A 24,226-nucleotide genomic window follows, 5' to 3' on the forward strand; every position below is an offset into this window, starting at 1 on the left:
TTGATAAAAAATCAAGCATCTAACATCAAGCTTGCTTTCTATCCACTCACAAAACTAGAGAACATATACACAAAATTAAAAGACTCTGTTCCGAAATTAATGACATCTAATTTGGTTTACCAAATTCCTTGTAAAGATTGCAACCTATCGTATGTGGGCATGACTAAACAGTACCTAAAAAATCGTATACGTCAACATAAGTACGATTGCCAGGGAAAGAATATAGACAAAAATGAGAAAACCGCTCTAGCTGTGCACCACTTCCAAGAAAATCATAATTTGGACTTTGATGAAGTGAAAATTTTGGATAAAGAATGCAATTATCATAAAAGATGTATCAGTGAAATGATACACATTTCCATACATGACACAATGAATATTAGAACAGATACTCAAAAATTAAGTATAATTTACAACAATTTATTAAGAGAAATCAAATAAATATAATGAATTCGTGTCAGTAAGAATATCATCAGAACATGTTTGAAAATCCAATGATAACATATTTATACTCGAATACAAAACACCAGTATCATATCAGCCAAGCAAAGAGAACAACCGCATAAGTTTCGTGGCAAAAACCAACTATTAAAAATAAGATTATTGACGAAATAGAAAACCTCAACATAGGTCTAATGGAATTCAACAACTCCACCCGCATCGTAATACATATGACTAAATTGGTGAGTTTTTATATTTATTCGTACCGTGGAGGAAAAAGTATGATTCATTTCCTAATAATTATATAATAAAAAATCGAAAAGAAAATAACCTAATTCCACCTGAATCCTAGTCATTTCTTGTCTTTCACTATTATTGATGATTGTATATAGAAGTATAGTATGGGCCTATAAGACCGTTTTTTAAATGATTTTGTGTATTTTTTTTCGTATTGTTGTAACCAGATTGTTCATTTGTCCAATAATTCTTAATAAATACTTTTACAGTCCTGAAGAAGATCCCAAATAGGATCGAAACGTTGACAGTTGAAACTGAGTGTATTATTCACCCTATTAGCAGTCCTGAAGCCAAGATCCCTATTTCCTGAGTTGAATGCAAGGACGAGATTTGTTGGATATGGATACTGAAAATAGCAAAAAGCACTGGAAAATATGAAGAAATGGTTCATGGAATGGAAAATTCAAATAAACGACGAAAAGAGCCGTGCTACTCTCCTTCAGAAAAAGAGACTAGAGATCTAAAACGGATAAATGATGAAATGGAAAAATGAATTCCAAATGAACCAAAGTACGAAACTGAGAATAATCGAATCAATTGCAAGATCTCAACTAACAGATGAATTGGAAACATGGGGATATGCCGTCAAAGGCCATATCAAGAAGATAAAGAGACAAAATAAACTGCTTCCTTGGTTTGTAAGGAACAAATAAGTCCACAGAGACGAGATTTAGAACGTGAAACTCTCATAGATTTCTTGAAGAGAAAGGTGAAGAAGATTCTTGACAAAGCAAGGCATCCAAATAACAAGCTAATAAGACTAGTTGACTTCAACGTTGTCGTAGATGTGGTTAAGATGCCTACATATTACGAAACACCCTGACGTAGGGGCATAAATTGAGTAATATTAATTTCAAATATAAAAAAAGATGCCTACTTTCCGATGAAAACCACACAGATAGAAAGCGTCAAAGAGGTATAAACAAAAAGATTTAAAAGTTTAATGAATAGATAGATGCCTGGAATCTAAAAACATCAAGTTGAATACTCGTATATTGGCTAGGACGTATTCTCCAAATAATTTGACCCTTCGTAAGGGTAGTTCGTCTATCAGGATTCCCCTTGATTCACCGAAAAAATTACTAGGTATCTTTTGAATCGTGAAATAACCTTCAACATTTTCATTATATGTTTAATGACTTTTCTTCTTGAAAATAACTCAAATGAAAAAATATAATTTTGTATATATTTCTGAAGTAACATTGAATATATGTATATTGTCCTGAGTTATTTCGAAAATGATTTCCTTAATTTATTGCATCGAATAACCACCAATCACAATAATACATTGAAAGATAATGAATGAATTCATTACTCGAATCAGATAACCCAGTTTGAAATCGAATAAGCTTCGGATATGTAGTAATATAAACAATCTCTTGAAAAACTTCCTCATTCCTTTTCTGGAATGTAGTGAATATTAATGGGTGACGAATTACTATTTATTTAATCGTCCTTTCTCGTCATTCATTGCAATCGGATAGGACAGTCTTGAATAATATTAAAAATGCACTTCTATTCTTCGGTCAGCTCAGTCATGTGTGGATATGAACGTACCTACTATAGACGTTACTGTTAACCGCCACAGTTATATTTACTTTAGAATTTATCGGCAACGTTTAGAGCCACGTTTAAACGACGGTATTGTAATTATTGCCACCGTTATGTGGGAGTTATGTGTCATACTTCTACACGCGAAGAGTTGTACCAAAATTTCAGAATTCATGGAGATATATGCCGTTATATTTCTTGAGAAAATATGGTTTTTCTTAGATATGAAGGGAATTTCTAAAGATGCTTTATTGGCAGCTTCATTGCTTTATCTCCTGTAAGATTACTAATTCCCTAGCGGGAAGAGGAGCGTTCAGGATGCAGCCCCTCCTAAGAAACAAAGAATTCAAATTTTAACTAGCTAAAACTCACCTCACTGCAGCACAGTAGTGCAAACTTTCTATGGGGAAAAACCTAGTAACAGCTTTGTGATTCTCGTCAACGTTCTCCAATAGGATTCCGTTACTCCAAACACTCAACCAGCTATCTATTCCTTTAGCTCCTGTGGCACCTTGGTCAGGATATAGCTCCTGTAGGGGTTCTTGGATCCCCTGAAGACCATCTTTGGTTTGTTGTGGTACCGAGCTGCCAAGGTACAGCACCCTACATCTGCAGATGGGTGTGGTTTCAGTCATTTTTGTATTTTCTATATTTTTGCACTAAAATTAGGATGACCGCATGGCATTATCGGAAATCTGTAACAAAATATCAATATTAGGGGTTTATTCTGAAGTCCTCCTCTCGACAAGACTTTAATCAATCGTTGTAGCAGATCATTACATAAAACTTTTTAGCAACATGTAAATTCACAATTCTATTATTATATTGAGAACATTAATGATTACAAAGTAGAAAGACGAAAAAAAATTCATTGTATGTCTGATATTTCTATCAATAACTGTTTTTGATAATATTGTTAATTTAACTAATGAAGAATGTTACGCGTTACTTTATGAGCATACACAAAACTATTGTATTTCAGTCCACCCTGTACCAATTGGAATCAACATGTGACACATTTTAGGAATCAGCTCAGCTAGAATAATCGGAAAATTGAGACAAAATGGGGGTGATTTTTAAAAAATGACGGTCATGTCATTACTCGAAAGTAATTCACCCTGTATATTAGGTTATTATTTTAAAATACGGTAACTTGAAATCAAAAATCGACATATTTCAAGATTATTTCTTAAAATGGTCTGTTTAGCTAAAAATGAATTTGTTCCATACTTCACGGACACAGTGTATAGAATAACAATTCCAAGTTTCGTGCAAAATGTCGTGTTGAGTATGACCTCAGAAACGAAGAGAGTTAATTGAAAAAATTTAAATAACGTGGACATGAAGTCGGCTATATTCCCGGAGTTGACTCGACCGTTTGGTCAGACCAGTGGGGTCAGGTAGCGACTATTTCCCTAGTCTCGGCTGAAATATTTTGATACAAAATCAAATTTATGCGCCGATTGCGCCTCTGTAGGCTAGAAATGGTATAAAGGTAAATGTGGTATCAAGGGGGCATGAATCAACGAGCATTCTAAAGCTTTTGACTCCTCGAAAGTGATTTCCTAATATTTTTAGTACATTTATTTGTTCAACTTTGACATTAATCTTTGCAGTATATTAATTGAAAGTTTCACATGCTGAGGGATCTACGACAATACACTTTCGTAAGAATTTTTCAAATTATAAAGGGTGTTCTTTTTAGAGCTATAGAACTTTAAATTGCAAAAAAACAACGATGGATTATTCGATTGACATGAATTTTATTTATCCGCAAGATAATCTTTTGGCATTATATTTTAAATATGATTTCTGGCATATGACCTCCACGGCTGTCTAGGATGTAGTCCAATCTGGACGTCCAATTTTCAATGACTTTTTCCAACATTTGTGGCCGTATATCAACAATAACACGGTGAATGTTGTCTTCCAAATGGTCAAGGGTTTGTGACTTATCCGCATAGACCAATGACTTTACATAGCCCCACAGAAAGTAGTCTAGCGGTGTCAAATCACAAGATCTTGGAGGCCAATAAACAGTCCAAAACGTGAAATTAGGCGGTCTCCAAACGTGTCTTTCAATAAATCGATTGTGGTACGAGCTGTGTGACATGTTGCGCCGTCTTGTTGGAACCACAGCTCCTGGACATCAAGGTTGTTCAATTCAGGAATAAAAAAGTTAGTAATCATGGCTCTATACCGATCACCATTGACTGTAACGTTCTGGCGATCATCGTTTTTGAAGAAGTACGGACCAATGATTCCACCAGCCCATAAAGCGCACCAAACAGTCAGTTTTTCTGGATGTAACGGTGTTTCGACATACACTTGAAGATGAGCTTCACTCCAAATGCGGCAGTTTTGTTTGTTGACTTAGCCATTCAACCAGAAGTGCGCTTCATCGCTGAACAAAATTAGCTTATGAAAATCGGGAACAACGGCAATCTCATTTTGGGCCCATTCGACGAATCTACGCCTTACTTGATGATCGTTTGGATTCAATTCTTACACGAGTTGGATTTTGTAAGCACGCAAACCAAGATCCTTCCGCAAAATCTTCCATAAAGTGGATGGACACAAATCCAATTCCTGTGCTCGATGGCGGATAGACTCATTCGGGTCTTCCTCAATGCTACGCTCTACAGCAGTAATAGCTTCTTCTGTACGCACCGTACGGCGTCTCTGGGGATGCGAGTTATCAATATGAGTAAACGTGGTGCGAAAACGTTCCATGGTTAATCGAATTAACTGCTCTGATGGACGATTTTGTCGACGATAAAATGGACGTGGTGCGCGATACGTATTCTGCACAGAACCATTATTTTCGAAATAAAATTGCACTATATGCAACCGTTGTTCAGGCGTGAGTCTATTCATGATGAATTGCCAAACCAAACTGAAAATAAATCACTTGACAGCTGTTGAATCGGTCGCCATCTTGAACAGTAATACCAACTTCAAGTTATATACCTCGAAAAAAAACACCCTTTATTATTATTGTTATCATTTTTTGTTAAAATTTGAGATATAAGGTGGAAGCATAGAAATGATCGTAAGGTAATACTAGAAGACTAATAACTTCATATTAACACTTTGTACTTCAACAGAGCAATGAAATTAGGTAAGAATCATCTTTCATCAATCGAATGGAAATAACAAGAATGATTAAATTCCATCATAGTTCGAATACATCCTCTGTAAAAACAAGATTCCCACACTCCACTTCCACAATAACTAAACGCAAAATACACACCTCGACCGAGATTGATTTCGTCTAAACAGGTGCTTCGTTCACCATCAAAAGTTCCGCTATCTACGGAATGAGATGAGCTAACGATCAAGGAGCCGCAGCTCGTTAATAACGAAGTAGAAAATATCTGACCCGAGTTAAGCCACCAGTAACTTGGCTCACAATTCAATAAAATAGATTAACATGGTTATTTCTTACCAGACGCCTCCGAGATAAGCCTAAATACATTTTTTTGGTGTTATATTGACGTTTGAAAGCCTAAACCAGTCGTTGGAAATATAAAACTTGTAAATTATTTGGAATAAAAAAAACAGAGAACATATAAGAGCATCGTAATCAAATTAATTACAGAATTCAACCATTTCTTTTAGGAGGGAACACCATGACGTGGTTGCTCAGTGCAGAATGAAATTAGAGATATTTCTTCTTGCAAATCACTGATTTTCATAAGCTTTTCACATGATTTGCTCAAACAATAATCTTCATGGAAAAAAGTTAATATTTTTGAATTGCGAATGAAAAAAAAAAGTTTTGGTAACTTTTCATTTTTGACAAAAAATTGACGATATGTACTTTGTACACTGGTATATTTTCAGAATATTCGTGGAAACAAAATTACCGAAAATCATTACAGAAGAGGTTAAATTATAATTTCGTGAAAGTCATCGTACAGTGCTGCAGTGCAAAAGAACGAAGATGAAGTGAATATATAACTTCGTATACCGTTCAAAATTTGGTCATCGCAGGAGCGCCAGAAGGGAAATGATTGGTTACCAAAGTTTGACTGATACGCGAAAAACAACGTGGTGTTAATCTCTCTTAACCACTTGTTGAAAATTGTAAATATGCGAATGTTCTTAATGCTATTGGTAAAAATATCAGTTTGTCAGAGTACCTACAGTATTTTTATTGGTAATGACGTTTGTAACAATTCCAGAGAACAGTAGTTCATTTGGTTTAAATGTGTGCGAATATTTATCACACTAAGGTATGAAGAATTTGTGCTGACATCAAATTATGTCCGCCCAGCTGTGAACACAAAAACTGTAAAAAAACTGACTGACACACAAAAAATTACTGATTTATTCTGATTTCAAGTTCTTTCAAATTAAGAGAACCATTTTCCTAATGAAGAAGAAAAGGCTGATTTTATGTATAAACAGGACGAGGAAAAATCTTGGTAAAGACTCCCAACATAAACTGTTTGGTTGTAATTCCAGGTAACTTGTGCAGGTTAAAAAATACCTTGTACATTGCGTTTCTAGAACTTCACTATTCGTTTCAGATTCTTCCATAATAAGTCATTATTTTGGTGGTTTTTTGTCACAGAATTAAAAAAAGAGCAATATGGTGATTTCGCTCCAAAGCAGCGGGAATATTCTGATCTAGTTAGAAAAGCTTTATCGTCCAAGGATGAAAATCTGTTCCGAAATAGTTTTTAGAATTAAGAAATATAGGTTCCTTTGCTCATATTCTGAATAAAATCATTTAATTCAGAAAATTACTTCATATGCAAATAAATTAAAAAAATCAACATAAATGAAAACAAATTTTGAATAAACATACAAAACTTATGAGAGGCTAAACTAAAACATTGTTTCCAAACTGTCTTGACTGGTGTAAACTTCACCCAAAATCTCCTCCGGAATCACCCTGTATGTTTCTTCATATTCTTTATTCCAAAATGTCGAATTTGTTTAGGATATTCTAAGAAGATGGGTATTTTCATCAAGGACTTTCGATTAATGAAAAACTTCTTTATAGACTCACGGACATATTGAATGTTTTTTCGTGACCTTAAATAAGGAAAATCATTACAAATTTAATTGGTACTTGTTATTATACAACAATTATTGAACTACCGCAAAGCGGTAAATATTTTTATCAATTTCACAATTGATTTCACTCGCCATAAAATCAGATGACTTTACTATATACGTGATCTTACGTCTAAGAAATCAAGGTTTTCGATGAAAATCGATTGCCAATCCAATAGTTATGTAATTGTCATTCTCTTATGGAATTGGATCGGTATCGTTTTTATCTCTTTTCGAACAATAAATCAGAAAATGTTAACAATATTATCAAAAATGCTTATTGTCTAGCGGCAACTGGTTAGAAAGTAACACGCTGTAGTTTGTTACATTTTTAGATTAATAAAAATGAGCTGTTTCCAAATATTTTTGGTTCTTCAAATTATTTCTTATCAATTTAAAAAAAAAAACATAGTCTTCTAGTTTTATGTCAAATGTCATTATTTGTTTATTGCCGCTACACAATAAGTATTTCTGATAATATTGTTAATTCGACTAATGAAGAATGTTACGCGTTACTTTATGAACTCACACAAATCTATTGTATTTTATTCCACCCGGTACCAATTGGATTCAACATGTGATACATTTTTGGAATCAGCTCAGCTCACTTTGGAACATTTTTCAATCGTATCTCAATTATTTCGGAAGTTTTAAATTCTGTTGAAAAATACATACAACCTATTTAGAGTTTTTTAAAAAATATTATACATTTTCGTGTAATGAAAATTCAGAATATCAATAAATTTCATCATTTAAATAATTGAGAGACGATTGAAAAACTTTTAAATTTCCGAAGTGAATTGAATCGAGAACTATTGATTTGTTTGCAAAAAAAATCAGTTAATTTATTCCAAACTGCCTTACGAAGGTTTCTCCTAAAAAATGAAAATATCGATCAAGGAATTTTCGCATAGAATCAAAATGAATGAAAATTTTGAAATATGTAGACCACACCCTTAAGAGGGAACACCACCATGTGGCATTCTCGTGATCTGTCAATATTTTCCCAAATAAATAGAGACAAAAATAACGTGCGGTGTTGCCAGAACGATTGAATGATCAGTAGAACTTAGGAATATTAAAATAATTTCAACTTTCGGTGAAGGAAATACTTTACGAGTCATTTTATAAATTTTGATGAAATTACAGTTTGGTCTCTGTTCTAATAATTTTTGCAAAATTTTTCAACGGATATTTTTTAATTGCATAAGTGCGATTACCAATTGTTTTGGGAAAAACAGTCATCAAAATTGGATTATTTAGACAAAATCATAAATCAATCTATCGAATGACAAACTTTCAAGTTATCACTCAATGCAGCACCATCAAACGTTGTCAAAAAGGTTATAGGATTTTTTAGTCGTATCTGAATTCCTGTATTATTGCGTTTTAAAGCTTCAAGTTAAGTAACTATCAATCTAAGTAACATTGAATAATATTGTACTTTTCGAAAATAAAATTTCACAATGAAATGAAAAATTGTATCTTTATTATATTGAACACTAGATCTAATTTTGGATTCTATCTATATAAGTAGGAGATTTCAATTCAACGCAAGAATAAATTATGTTGATGTCTTTCACAATGTATAAGATTAATGCTCAAACTAGGGCGTCTGCTGCATTCTTCAGTGGAAAGAAATAACGTAGAATATTCATCAGTCATTCAAAGAATGTTTTGAATAAACTCGACGAAGTTCATTCCAATGCTAAGTAGATAGACTAGAGTTTAACCTCTAGGTAAAAGGTGTGACGGAAATTCTTTTAGTAATCTCAATGTAGAGTGAGATTCGCTTTGCGATCTTTTGCATTTGATACGAAAACGTCAATTGATATTGAGTTCATAATTGTTTTAGTATCAAAAATAATATTGTGACTGTAAGTATTCGATGTAGTATTTATATTTCTCAAATTTGCTGGGAGCTTTCAATGAAATAAGGCAACCAGGAAGGTTTGTAAATGACGTACCTAAGAATATAATAGCGAAACAATTTCAAAGTTACATTAGTGTACCTGAAGAAAATGAACATTTTTAGTATCCTCGGGTAATTACAAGTGATGTTTATAGCTTCTTAAATTGTAGTATCTTTTTTAGTGTTTTATGAGGCCGTTGCCTAACAGATTGACATGCAGGAATGAAAAAGTGAATTTTTCATTTAATTTTGTTGAATATTGAGAAGAAAAGCTCTTCGCCAAAGCAAAATTTTTCCTCTTTTTCTTATGAACAGAATATACTGAAAATACTAAACTCTCTGCACATCACTTCCTCTATGAATATGTCCATGGAACTATTGACCATGAATTACCGCTGGACCTGAAAATCCTAGGGATTTTTTTTCAAGATGAAATTCTCCACGTTTATTTACTTATCAAAATGGTGTGAAACCCATTTCAAGGCATTCACAAATGAATATAATCGTGAAAATCCTCCATTTCCCAATGTCTTTATGTCTAGAACATGCTATATCCTTAGAAGAAAGAAATTTGTTTTCTTTCTTCTGAGGATATACCTTTGTAAGAGTATTATTCCATCAGAGCATGCAGCTAGGAAAGCATCACCAGTATTCATACATATAAGAGAACTAAATGCCTTACCTATAATGGGGATATTCCTTTAAGAATTAACATACTGCTTATTTTTCATTTTCAATCCCAGTTTTCATAAAACTAGATCGAATAGAATTTATCTGCTGAAAGTTATTGATCAAATTAAGGTTCTCACAGGTTGTTTTCTTCTAATGCTTCACCAAATTTACTGGCAGTCAATCTGAATATTTTTCTTTCAGAGAAGTTAACAGAACAAAAAATCAGCAGATTAGTTGAGTTTGTGCATCAAATAGTTTCGGATCTGATGGTTTTCGTGATATTTCAAAAAATACAGGGTGTTTCCAAATTAGACGTGAACTTCAGAAGACGTGTTAATACGACTCATTTGCTGTCGTTTGAGCCATATAATCAAAAGTCAGCAGTTTACAAGATATTGAGTTCTTGTTATTTCTGAAAGATTTCTCACCTTACTTTAATTTTTTCTACGTTGACCGAATCTGATTATAATTTTGTTTTATTTTCGAGAAGCGAGAAATCTGGATCTAGAACTGTTAAAATAGATGAAGCAGCAAGAAGATTGAGAACTATCTCTACTGTCTACTGTAATTTTGAGTTTAATTGCAATAAAAAAATATTTGATTCAGCACATTCCTTTCTTTGCTTCTTTCTCCTTTCAAATCAAAATCTGCTGAAACAAAACTAGTCTCTACATTCTAACGAAAACTTTTTTAGGAAATAAAGACGAAATTTGGAAAGTTTTCAAAATAATCCAAAAGTTGCAGGCAAATTTATATTAGAAATTTACTATTTTTTTCTTCATGTACCAACTTTCAAATCATTACCTATCATTCTCAATCAACATCTAATACAGCATAGTTTTCATTTGGTCAAACATATCATACCTTTTTCTGATGAGAATAATCCAAAATTTAAATCAAACTTAGTCAACGTAGAAAAATTGACGAAAAAAAGTAAGGTGAGAAATATTTCAAAAAAAACAAGAACTCAAATATCTCGCAAACTGTTGATTTTCGGTTATCAGTAAATATGACACAAACGACAGAAAAATGAGTGATACTAACAACTCTTTCAAGGTTACACCCTGTATATACATATTTTTTGTTTTAAAATTAAGATAGATTTGTAAGAATATCGTATTCTAATGAAAACCTAAGTTGAATTATTTTACTATACTGAGCACATTCTCAGCATTTTATTACTAGTTATTGTAGCAATTCTTCTAGCATCAATTGTACGAAATTCACCACAAAAACATCATAAATGAGCTACATATTCCTACAATCGGGATTGTGACAGACGATGTTGTTGTTTTGCGTAATTTTTCATGGTGAATCTTTTTATCGATGATTATTCAATTCAGTCATTAAATGATGGTACTTTGGCGTCTCCATCTCTGGGTTATGACGCAATTCAGGAATTGTTGGGTATATTGCGTGGAAAATTCAATAACTATTGCTAATGAGCTATTTTTACCACTTCACATGGCTGATTATGGTGTGAGGTAAACGTGGAATTCGTGTTTTAATGATATGAAAATAAGAAATGCCGAATAATTTCAGTTTATGTCCGTTCATTATTCAGTATATCAATTTTTGTAATTTATGATACTTCAGTGATATATGTAACACAGAGTGAATGGATTGCGCTATGATGATTAATGATTTTTTTTCGTCGAAATAAGACGGCGCTACGTGCCACACAAGCAACGAACAATCCCAATTTTGTAAACTCTTCTGATTTATCATCTTTGCAGTTTTTTTTTATTTGGGGCATGGTGAAAGATAAGGTATATAATAATGCTTCATATCCGATTCAAGACCTTGAAGATGGAATTCGTGTCGTTATCGAGGACATACTTACGACCACAAATGTGCGAATTGGTGATGGAAAATTTCATGGAAAGGATATGGAACTGCAACTGTAGCCGTGGCAGTCATTGAGCTGATATTATTTTCCATTGTTATTGACCTACCTTCCATTTCACAAGGAAATAAACAGCCGTTAATTTATGTTAAAATATACTCATATATTATATTCAATATCGAAATGAAATTTCTTATCGAAAAACCCTACATATACACGGTGTCCCGTGAAGACCACGTCAAACCGAGGGAGAATGTAGATCAAAGGATAACCCACCTGCTATGACAAAATTCCCATTATAAAAGTCTTACCGTTTTCGAGATATTTTTTTTTTTTTGAAAATAATGAATTTTTTCCCCTTTCAATAGTTTTGCCGCTACGGTTGTTACAATTTTACATCTTTCTGGTTAATTTTTTCAGTAGAATATTGCTGAAGAATGATTTTAACGTTTACATTAAAAACATCCTCCGAACGTTTTAAAGGGGGGCTATGAGAAATATTTTTATTGGAAATTATGGTAGTGGATTATTTTGTTCATGAGGTTTAGCCCATCGTAGTGGAAAAAAAATGTACCGAGCTACTGCTGCACATTACACAAATAAATTGTCTATTTTATAGTGATTTCAAAGAGGTACACACAAGTCATTTGTTATTCAAAGAAAAAATATATGATAAAATATATATATATATATCGTGAATCTATTAAGGGAATTCGACTGATAAGAAGGATTTCAGTTTTACTCTTTATTCATACCAAGCTTTCGGAACTGGTTAGTTCCTTCCTCAGGGTTACTACAATTTTAACAATTAAAATTAAAATTACATATACAAAAAGAACTATCCCAAATCTTTAAAAACAGTCACTTACAGAATTTGAGGTTGTCTCCTTAATAAGTTAAAATTCATCAATTAACGCAAATTTTTAAGTAAATTAGTCTCAAATACTCTATCAGTTGGATTAATCTTTCTTTGTCAATTGGATGTGAAGTATAAACAGTGTGTCTAACCTAACTTAATTATTTTCTTTGGTACATATCACAGAATCGCATCGCGTCAACTTTGGTTTACTTTTTCTTCTTATTTTTATTCGTCTAGTGATCCATCATAGTATATGTGGTCCATCATGTATATGTAATTTTAATTTTAATTGTTAAAATTGTAGTAACCCTGAGGAAGGAACTAACCAGTTCCGAAAGCTTGGTATGAATAAAGAGTAAAACTGAAATCCTTCTTATCAGTCGAATTCCCTTAATAGATTCACGATATTTATAGTACGACTGTTATCTGGAGACAATATATATGTATATATATTTTTTTTTTTTATCCAAATGGGTACGTTTCTGACAAAATCAAGTTTGTCTATTCTGTTGAGAAATCTTCTATGCTGCATTACTTAGTGAACAATGGCAATTATTTACTTGCGAAAATATTACTCGCATAATTATTCACCTCAACGAAATTCAATTTTGCCGGAAAATTTTGGAAAACATCATGCAGATCCAGATTTTTTTGATAAGATCATTTGGAGCAACGCGTCTTCCTGTACCAAGGATGGGTATATAAATCTCCACAATTTGCATCAATTTGATGAACAGTAGCTAATTTTTGAAGATTATTCCTCGACTTTAATTTCATACGTAAATTTTCCAAGTGGACCTTAAAATGCAAAGTAAGGTTGAACGTTGGAACGAGAAATCATTAGTTCCTGTACAGGGTGGGCAAATTTCGATGTTTTAGCACTACAACTTTTGAACCAGAGGAGATAGACAAAATCTGATACCCACTTCTCGATCTCTTTTTTTGAGAAACTAACAAGGGTAGTATTCATTTTTAGCCACCTTCTTTTGTTTTCGAGTTATAAGCGAAAATTGGAAAAATGACGATATCGAAAAACATTTATATCTCCGCTAATACTGATGATAGAGCTCTGAAATTAAAACATTATACAGGCACTTTTTTACGTAGAATCCAGTGACGTGCTCGTATTTTCAAAAGGGTTTTTAATTACGAAGCTATGACCCAAAGTTATGTTTTTTTAAATGGCAACACTAGATTTTTGTGCCATTTTCTGAAAGTTTAATTTTTCCTGATTTCAAAAATATATAACATCATATGATTCGTATCAAAATAAATAACAGGAAATGGTCAAAAACCTTTTTTTACTTAAGAGTCTCAATATTTCTATGGTTTCAACTGTTGATGAGCCTTCCTATAACAAGAGCAGTGTTCTTCCGTCAATCTGATTATTTCTATGCTTTTCACTTATTTCTACAAAATTCGAATCTATATATTTATTTTATACAAATAGTTTCGAAAAGATAAACGAACTTGGAAAAATTTTCCTAGGTAGCTTGAACACAGTTTCAAATATTCATCTATTGAAATATCGAGAAGAGGTGTCGACTGTGCGTTGTGCAATTGTTGTCATTATTAGGTTAAATATTATTTCTTGTTTGTCCCTTCGTAATTAAAATGTTGAGTTCAATCATATATGCATTGTTTCATATGCTGTTTAAAATGGATTGGTACTTGTGCGTATTGATTCTGGAGACCTATGTAAATAATCTCCTGATACATGCATCTCAATACAACTCTTTCGATTGAAAAATTCGATCTTGTGGTTTCTCCGTTATTTTCAAATCAATTTTTAGATAAAAAATTTATAAAACATATCTAGATTCGAATTTTGTAGAAATGAGTGAAAAGCATAGAAATAATCAGATTGACGGAAGGACACTGCTCTTGTTATAGAAAGCTCAATTTTTCTGTGTTCATCAACAGTTGAAACCATAGAAATATTGGGACTCTTAGGTGAAAAGAGGTTTTTGGCCATTTTCTATTATTTATATTGATCCGAATCATACGATGTTATATATTTTTGAAATCAGGAAAAATTAAGCTTTCAGAAAATAGCACAAAAATCTAGTGTTCCCATTTGAAAAAACATAACTTTGAGTCATAGCTTCGTAATTAAAAACCCTTTTGAAAATACGAGCACGCCACTGGATTCTAAGTAAAAGTGCCTGTGAGATGTTTTAATTTCAGAGCTCTATCATCAGTATTAGCTGATGATTAGTAGATATAAATGTTTTTCGATATCGCCATTTTTCCAATTTTCGCTTATAACTCGAAAACAAAAGAAGGTGGCCAAAAATGAATACTACCCTTGTTAGTTTCTCAGAAAAAGAGATCGAGAAGTGGGTATCAGATTTTGTCTATCTCCTCTGGTTCAAAAGTTGTAGTGCTAAAACATCGAAATTTGCCCACCCTGTACTGTGCCTTGATTTCAAGCCCAGATTTTCCCTCACAAGAAACTCGAGAAGTTTCATGCCGACAAATTCACTCTGCAAGGTCGACACTGAGTCACCGAATCTGCACTTTTGAGAGTTCATGAGGTCCCCAGTCCTTGGTGAACGTGATATCGACACAATATCACTCTCCTTCGTCATAAAAATTCGAAAGGTTTTCGAAACCGAACTGACATCTGTTTGAACACAATGGAGAGAGGATAGCGTTGTGAAATCGAGATCAAATCGTTCGTTAAATATGAAATTAACAATTAATTCTGGATTTTTGCAATAAATGGAATCGTTTTATTCGAAAATTGATTTTCTTTACCTATATTAGCATAGTAATGTAAAGAAATTTTTTGGATATTATAAACTTCTCATTCTTATCTAATTGATATGTGTTACCTTTAAAATAACGCGTATTCTGAAATCAATAATTCAGATTCATAAAACCTAAATCTTTCATAAAATGTTTCGGCACAAAGCAAAGATTATGCATTCAGAAACTCTCAAAGAAATCTCCGTTCTTGTGGTGAGTGATTGAGAACAAAAAATTATTATTGAAAATTGTATACAGTAACTAGTGACCCAGTCAATTTTTCTAGTTCCAGGTATATCCAGCTCGAAGGAGCAATTTGATGATAATAGATATACATAGCTGGTTCTTGAAATGATTATAGTGGACTGTCTGAAACAATGATAAAAATCGTGAAAACATTTATTCTTTGAGAATACATAATACATAAGACATAATCCTCCATTGATAAAAAATTGTTTATAACAATTAAAAATTTTTTTTATAAAAATAGAACTATTTTGCTTTTTAATTGACGAGGAAGCACATTCCCAGACCCATTCATAGAGAATTTTCCATATCACCTGTGAATAAACACTTGAGCTGAACTTATAGATGCTTGTTTACTCATCCTTTAGGATTCAAAAAGTTGTGTATATGTAAAGATCTCTTATGAATGCCCTACAGAATTTGACCTCAGATTTGACGTAAATACGAATATGCATGCACATTATCCAGAAATCATTTGAAAGTAGTGAGAGTCGGATAACGGTTTCGAATTTTCATCAATTTTCCTACTTTTTTCTGTATTTTCTTCATGTACAGAATGCAGCAGCCTATTGCAACGTTTCATCTTTCAAATGATTTTTTTCACACATTTAAAATTGAAAAGTGACAAGTGCATAAAATAGTTTTGTGCAACAATCTCCAGGTCGCAACTTTATCTCATTTATTAGAAAATTCAATGACATTCCTCCCATTGAACGACCACAAATACAATTAACTAATTGAAAATTTCACACAACTGCAAACATGGTACTTAATTGTTTGGTTCATAAAACACGTTAATATCTCACTAAAACATTTCATTTTGTCATTATGTACATTTGACATTAAAAGATAATCGAACTAAAACTAATTTTCAAGTGAAAGAAGAATGATGAACATAGTATCAACCATACATATATTTTTCGATTTGATTTTGCAATTATGATAATTTCATTCTGTTTAAATCTCAATTTCTGTGTCATACTATGGCAGTGCGATTATGAACATTTGTTCTTGAACAAGGTTAGAGACCTTTTTCTTGTTTTCTTTTTAGTATATAAATTATATCAGGCTGGTCTTTCAAGTGCTAATCCTAATATTGTTAGATACTTTGCAAATTTTGTAAATACTCTTTAATTCTGAACCCAATTCGACCCAAAAGTACTTTTAGAACTGTGACTGCAAAATTTGCACCATTTTTGTTGTGAATTTAAACAAATTTAATGTGTTGTTGAAGCGTGTATAGTTTCATTTTTAGTAATGGTGTAGTTTTTACTTGTCAAATGTCAAAAGATGACAGCTGCCCAGATAACGGGCTATTGAAAATGAAAACTCTTATTGGAAAACGCTTTGTAATGTCCACTATCCACGAAGGATTAGATAATGTTTATCAATAAAGTTCTTCTATAAGAAACCAAGTTTTAAAGAGATATAATTGTCATGAGACAATAAAAAAGGACGAAAATTTAGTTTTTTTCACACACCTCGAACACATACATAAGTAGTAATGAATTGAATTATATTTTCAAACATCACTTCAACTAGAGTATCGGAATATTGTAGTATCTTCTTCTTGTGTGAATGTGAATCAATTATTATTCTATTGCTCTTGAAATATTGAATATGAAAACAAGGAAATTAATTGATTTAGTGCTACCCGTATTCCATAATTTTTTTCGTTAAAAAAATATATTTATATTCCCACTCTTTAGAAAAATACTGGACCCTTCCTTATATAATAGTCGATATTAATGAATGCATAATCATCATACATCTTCAAATATTCAATCTCTAGCAGCATCGCAATCTATTCCCAATGCAATCAGCATTCTAAATGTGAATTTCCGTTCTTGATCTTGAATAGCTCTCATAACTGATGTGAAATTACATGAAACGGCTTTATCGGTGGATCTCACATCCTCGGTTAACTGTTCTCATTGTACCATCACGTAATTCACGGCATTTCTTCATCTACAAACATTTTTGAAGTGGCAGAATGGGTACTTTGTTTTTTTTTCGGTTATTGTAAGCAATTCGATGCAAATGGACGGATATGAAAACTGTTTTTTTTTCTTATTTTTAATGAAATAATTAAATTCTCAACTGAAGGTTCGAAAGAACCAAATTTCCATTCAAATTATGAGTTAGTCTAAAATAAAAAATAGCTTGAATGCAAATAGTAAAAGGAAATTTACAAATAAGAAAAAGATTGCAGGCTAATTAATACAAGCTATTCTACTCCCTCAAAAGCGGGAGTAAAGTGAGTCTTTTATACCCTTGGGAATAATATTTTGACCACTGGTACTACTGAACAGATTTGTTTGTAACTTAATTGCAATGTTTGATATCTATCTATCTACTTAGTCTTTTTTCGAATGTCCACGCACATATTCACAAGAATCTTCTCATTAATCATTTTCAAAGTAGCCCTCACATTCAGTTAGGAAAATACCTTTCCGTGAATTTGGCTGAATTTTTGGCATATTGTACCTAGTTCTTAATGGGCTGATCAAAAATGTCAAATGCTACACAACTCAAAAATCGACAGTTTTCGAGATACCTATGGAGCTTTGAAAATGGATTTTTCGATTTCCATGATTTGCTCATCAATCTGAGAACTCTCATTAATAGTTGGCACCCAATTTGGATGTTTGGCGCACAGGACCGGACTGAGAAATAGTCTGCCTCAGTTAGACAATGCCATCGAAAATTTTCTGAAAGTTTGAACTTCAATGGAACTTCAAAAAAGATATTTTGGAAAATTCGGAGTAAAATATTGTAAGTTCCATTCATAGCATGCTTCAAACGACTCAACATCCTTTTATTTTACTTGGAAAGTACAATGAAGAACGAAAGACATTTTCACGTATTCTTTTGTGAGATGCTATCATCCATTTCCAGCCATTCTGAGGAAAATTCTTAGCACCCTATTGTCAGATTAACGTATCAGAATTATTTCCTCTGAGAATGTATTGTTATGATTTTCTCATTACAGCTCCATGAGACTCATCATGAACATTTTGAAAAACAAATTTAACATCATTGAGCATCAGATATCTTAAGTTATCACAAGAGCATAGACAATATTCGATTATACACCGATTTATGAGAGCTCGAGTGTTTCGCGAACTACGTCGAGTGAAGAGGTTCGTATAATCGAAATATATTGTCTATGCTCGAGTTGGTATTCGTTACGATTATATCACGAATACTTTCAATTATTATAACCAAAGCACTCCATTTTGATGATTCAATGACATTTCTCTGAGTCTGACTTTTATTTTTTGGCAAACGTCTAAGAATGTTACTATGAAAATGATCACAATATGGCAGGAGGCGAAACACCAAAACGATTATACTACGTCGTTAAGGGTAAATTCACTTATCAATACGCCGTAACTATGGAAAATTTACGGATTCTATTGGTTTATTAAAACATGAGTTATACAATCAGATTTAGTAATGATGGCTTTTTCTTAAAAAATACCCAAAATATGACGTTTCCCGAAAGTGTCAATTATTCAGGGGTTATCTTGTCACATGAAAAGATGTATGGAAAATCTTGGAATTTGTATCTCATTTCCAAACCAGTGTGGAGCAGTGGTGCCTAATATAACTGAGGAAGAGGGCTTCGATTGATCAGCAAATACCGCCAAAAATGGAAAACATTTTCAAAGCTCCATATATCGAAAACTGTTCATGTTTGAGCTTGGTGACTATGGAAATTTTTGATCAAGAACTACAACAAAAATTCAGCCAAATACATGGAAAGCCATTTCCCTAACTAAATGAATATTCAACATATCTCTCTGCAACATCAGTGCTAGGTGTTCCAGCCTACATGACGTTTATAACGCTAATATCAGAACCTGTGTCGGCCAGTAAACATGTTGATAAGCGCCGAAAGAAGTAAACAGCTATTTTGTTCGGCAATTCTCCAAAAGTGTTTTTACCTACTTGTGAAACATTAGTAAAACTCACAAAAAAATGTCTCTTTTATGTTTTCTCTTCCTAAAGACACATATATTCAACACTTTTCCTTAGAGAAATGTTGCAAATGCAAATGCAAATGTTCTTTTTGAATAATTTTTGGTGCAAGTCTCAATGATTCGCCAATTTTGTGGCGATACATTCTCCACTATTTTTGCAGCAGATTCTTCAATAGTGTCATCACTTATTTTTACAATATTTATAGAAGTAGGAAATGCGAGTACACATTTTCGATTTTCATAAAGGCAATATGGCTACCCTTATTTATCAGTCTTCATGTTAATCGAAATTAGGTTTGTATGCCATCCAGATTTTTTTAAATTTGAAATTTCTTCTTTTCAAACTTTTTTTACTAAAGAAAAAAGTAAGTTTTTTACGCTCTATAGGTATTATTGTTTTATTTTTCCATAAAACATTGCGATTATAGATCGTCCTTCGATCTGCAAATGAAATTAATGACAATATAAAAGATGACAGAATCAAAAACTATTCAATGATAATCATGTTCATCGTGAAATAGCATTGTTTTTAGTTATTCTATAAAATTTTAAATGTATCTATGTCTTCATTTTCTGCTTCTTCTAATAAGTTGAGCAGTATATGAAACAAGGTATTCTTGTTTTGTTAAGTCTATTCCATGATTTCAATGAAGAGGCACCAACAATAAACATAATCAATATTGGAAACAGGCAGATAATAATGATTATAATTATTACGTAATGAGAATATTTCGAATTGAACTGTTCATCGTCAATTAAAAAGGATACGAAAGTTCTCACGTGACACCTCATGAGCTTTTATCCGAACAAAATATTCAGGTTACAAACACACAGCATCACATATGAGAATTTCTTTGAGAACGTCCGAATTCAATACTGAGAGAGAAACTCACCAGCTGAACACCATTTTTCTGCAGGAATCGACGAAAATCCGCTCGAATCGAAGGAATTTGGCCAAGAAACACACCTAAATTCCAAAGAACACTACTGGATACACAATTACACAACGAGTTCTGAACGCTGAGTCGATCGCACTAACACAAAGGTTTTTCACAAGGAATTGGAAAAAAAAGGACAGGTACTTTTCGTCGGAATCTCTGTTCACGGATCTTAAAGGGCGATCGAAAACTGTTGAAAAGGGAATTCAGCGGTGATTTCAACGCTGGGTCATCCACGTAGCTTGACGTGCGGGCTACTTGCAGGTAGAACAGGTAAGTTAGAGAATGTGACGTTGGTGGGGGAAGAGAACAAGGTATTAAAGCATGGAGGTAGAATCGCTAGAAACTACGTAGATAATAAGGTTTCAGACATGTGAATTATTTTTAGATTTTTTTCTTTAATTGCCACAACAATTCCTTGTTATTTACTGTAATTCTCCTCGATTGTTATTGAGTATTGGTTTTGAAATTGATATGTATACGTATTAGTTCGTTATCTTAAATCAATTTGGATCTAGCAAGCTCTAGATATGTGGAAGTGAAATGTTTGTTAAGCTTCTATGTTTTAAATGCTCTCTGAAATAAGCGCTGAAATTTTTTCATAAACATTCCATTTTGCAACACTTGGTCTTCAGATTTACAGCTTTTCAAATATACCAGTCTGTAAGAAAATTACCGGAACTAGTCAATTGAAAACAGAGGTAATTATTCATTAAAATTGAAGATGCCGATTTGAAAAATTTGCGATAGCGAATAATTTATTCACCTCAACATTTTATAAACACATTTTCAATCGTGAGTTCATTTTTATATCTTTTATCGACTGAAAATGAGCCACAAATAGTCGAGAGAAAAAATTGACCGATTTTATGTGATAATTGGTTATCGAGTAACAAGAAAGTAGGTACCTATCTCAGTTAATTTTTTAAATAACTTTACTGCATGTAACTTTGAAGTAACTTAGTTTCTTTCGAATTTTTTGGTAAAAAGTGAGGCTAGTGTCTCTGGACATTTCTAGAAAACCGTATCTTGTTTTTTGAAGTAATTTCCTTGCCAAAATTATCTAAAATACCTGCTTTCTAATATACGGGCTGTCCCAGAAGTCGACGTCAAGCCGGAATCGGGTACCAGGCAAAGTCCATACTTCATAGTCATCAGGAAAATATTAGAAAAAGTCGTGCATTATGCAAATAATAATGCATTGTTTATTCGAGGAAATGCACACTTTGTGATGATTTTTGAACGCCCGTTGCTACAAATCTTCACTTGTTTTCATTTTTTCCCATATTATTATGAAAAGTGCTTCAGTAACCTGTCACCCACTAGCGAAGGGAAGGCTTTTCTAGCTGCGAAATGGATTTTATGTTGTATGTTACCAGTATCGACAGCCACACCGAAAAGAACTTATTTCACCTTCAAGAGACTGAAAACATATTCAAGAAGTACAATGGGAAGTGAGAGATTGAGGGCTCGCTCTGTTGAATATTTGTTATGATTTTGAATTCGATATTGAGAATGATTAAATATGCTGGGAACATCTGAAAGAAAACTGATCATTGAAAGTAGTTTATTTTCATTTTCTTTAGTAGGTATTTACTTCGATTTTTCAATACAACCGACAACCACACCTACACCCCAGTATTGCGGTTGAAGGATTGGACAGTGTTTGCTTTGTAACCGATTATCTCGAAGACGGTATATTCTATGCAAAAAATCATTTTTTTATTGAAACTCGGAAAACTTTCAGAAATAAAATAATTTTTTCGAGAAAAAGGCAGTGGTGTAGATTTTAAACCGAAACTGTATTCACGCCACTGGATAATTATGGCAGAAGTCACTCACCTAATGCAGAACAATTCATTATCTCCAATCCCTAAAAATTATAACAATGTATGTGATAATACTAGAGTTATAAGTAGAATCCTGATTTTATCGCAAACTTCAACATTTTGAATATTGAAAACGAAGCTTGTTAGGATTATATGATTATATTAACTTCTTCTCATTGAAAGAGTTGCTCTTTTCAACGCCAAAGTTATTGGTACACCCTGTACATTTTTAACCAACATTGCCACAACGGAACACCCCAACTGAAAGGTCATGAAATGTGACAGTCAATACCAATTTCCAACATTTAGCTACTTTCACATCTGGATAAAGGAGTCTATGACCCATATATTCCAAACATCAGGTTAGGTTCAGTGAGAAAGAGTCTCCTGAATTATTTCAGAATCTCATTGTCAAAATTGAAAGTTTTTTCAATGAATTCCGACATCTACTGCTAGCCAGATTAATAATCTTAATTATTAATTAATAATTAATAATGGTAATTATTTACTTTATCCTATACGTTAGTTTAGGATAGATTAGGTTAAGTTATCTCCCAAGGTCAGCACCTTGCCGTAGTGGGAGAGCTTGCAGTAACTGCCTGCTGTAAAGTAGATAGTGAAACTACGACTGACTAGAAAATATGACGTGGCTTATCCAAGCCTGCTACATTCCCCATACCTCAACAATCTCATGTTCCCTCAAACACCACATTTTTGCCAATACCTCGCCCAATCCTAAAAACACCCTCAATTCTCTACCCCTCCAAACGAAAGTTTCTAGCAGAACGAGCCACCCGAGAAAAGAAGCAGAGGGCTGGGACCACCAAAGAGTACATAGAGGAGCGCAACCGATCAGATAGAGACCATAAAGGAAGGAAGATAACATTGACAGGTCTAGCAGAACGAGACATAAGAGGCTGAGAAGGAAGCAATAAGATTCCTTCATCTGGCTGTGAGTACGTGGTAGAATAGGGGCTACTCATGCTTCCACGGGGACTTAGAGTGTAATTCTCGGTTCACTATTCGAGAAGAAACTATGACTATAATGCCCTCGAATCTTAGGAAACGAGGATAACAAACAGTATGTTAGCACCATGCTCACCCCATAGTTCAAGGCCAAAACTACTGAACTCCTTTCAAGAAACCCCATCCTTATAAGTTCCCTGCACACACTAAGGTTTATACTATGCTATGAGGACTAAGGGTTAGCGTTAGTTGTGCAAGTTCTCAAAGGTCGCAAGACCTGGAAAAAGAGGTGTCTCCACGTGGTGATAAGTTCTAAGGGAGGAGATTTGCTGACTAAGTCCCCAAGGGGAACTACCTCAGGCTTAAATTCTGTAATCAGAGCCTAGGGGGAAATCACAGAACGAGGGAGCTCATAGGTGACTAGTTGCCTCACGCCTTTTGGGCTACCTATTGAATGTCTCTACAACTTTTATCGAATTGTTCCTGCCCTATCCCATACTCCATAAGGGCAGGATAGCGTGATTTGGAGTTCAAGATGTCAGAGATAACAGACGTCGTGATTAACGAGTTGAATAAACTTCTTAAAAATGATTTGATTGATTTGTTGGTCAGTGCTACTTTGCCGGACCATGTTACAAATGATGCGTTGTTGTCTTTTCGTAAAAAATTCAGCGAAAAAAGTAATCATAGTGATCTCATTTGTTTGGGTTCGGAGGGAATCCGTGATATAAATATTGAAAATGGAAAAAACTCTACAGAGATTTTACAAATTGAAGTTAAATATTTGAGAGAACTTCTAACACAAAAAGATTCAATTATCGCAAACCAGGCCATAGCAATTGAATCGTTGAAGAATCTAAATAAT

General features: G+C 33.2%; 1 protein-coding gene across 1 annotated transcript in view; it reads right to left on the bottom strand.

The window, feature by feature from the left end:
* Window positions 1-20,855, bottom strand: part of LOC123675557 — a 44,731-nt gene extending 23,876 nt beyond the window's left edge. The window contains exons 1-2 of the mRNA XM_045610927.1: window positions 20,522-20,855; window positions 2,662-2,984 (exon numbers count right to left, since the gene is read on the bottom strand). Coding sequence (XP_045466883.1) covers window positions 2,662-2,924 — 263 coding nt within the window. The 5' untranslated portion in view covers window positions 2,925-2,984; window positions 20,522-20,855. The remainder of the gene's footprint in view (window positions 1-2,661; window positions 2,985-20,521) is intronic.
* Window positions 20,856-24,226: the final 3,371 nt, after the last annotated feature.

This window comes from Harmonia axyridis, chromosome 3 (assembly GCF_914767665.1).
Source record: "Harmonia axyridis chromosome 3, icHarAxyr1.1, whole genome shotgun sequence".
In the NCBI taxonomy this organism is placed as follows: Eukaryota; Metazoa; Arthropoda; class Insecta; order Coleoptera; family Coccinellidae; genus Harmonia; species Harmonia axyridis.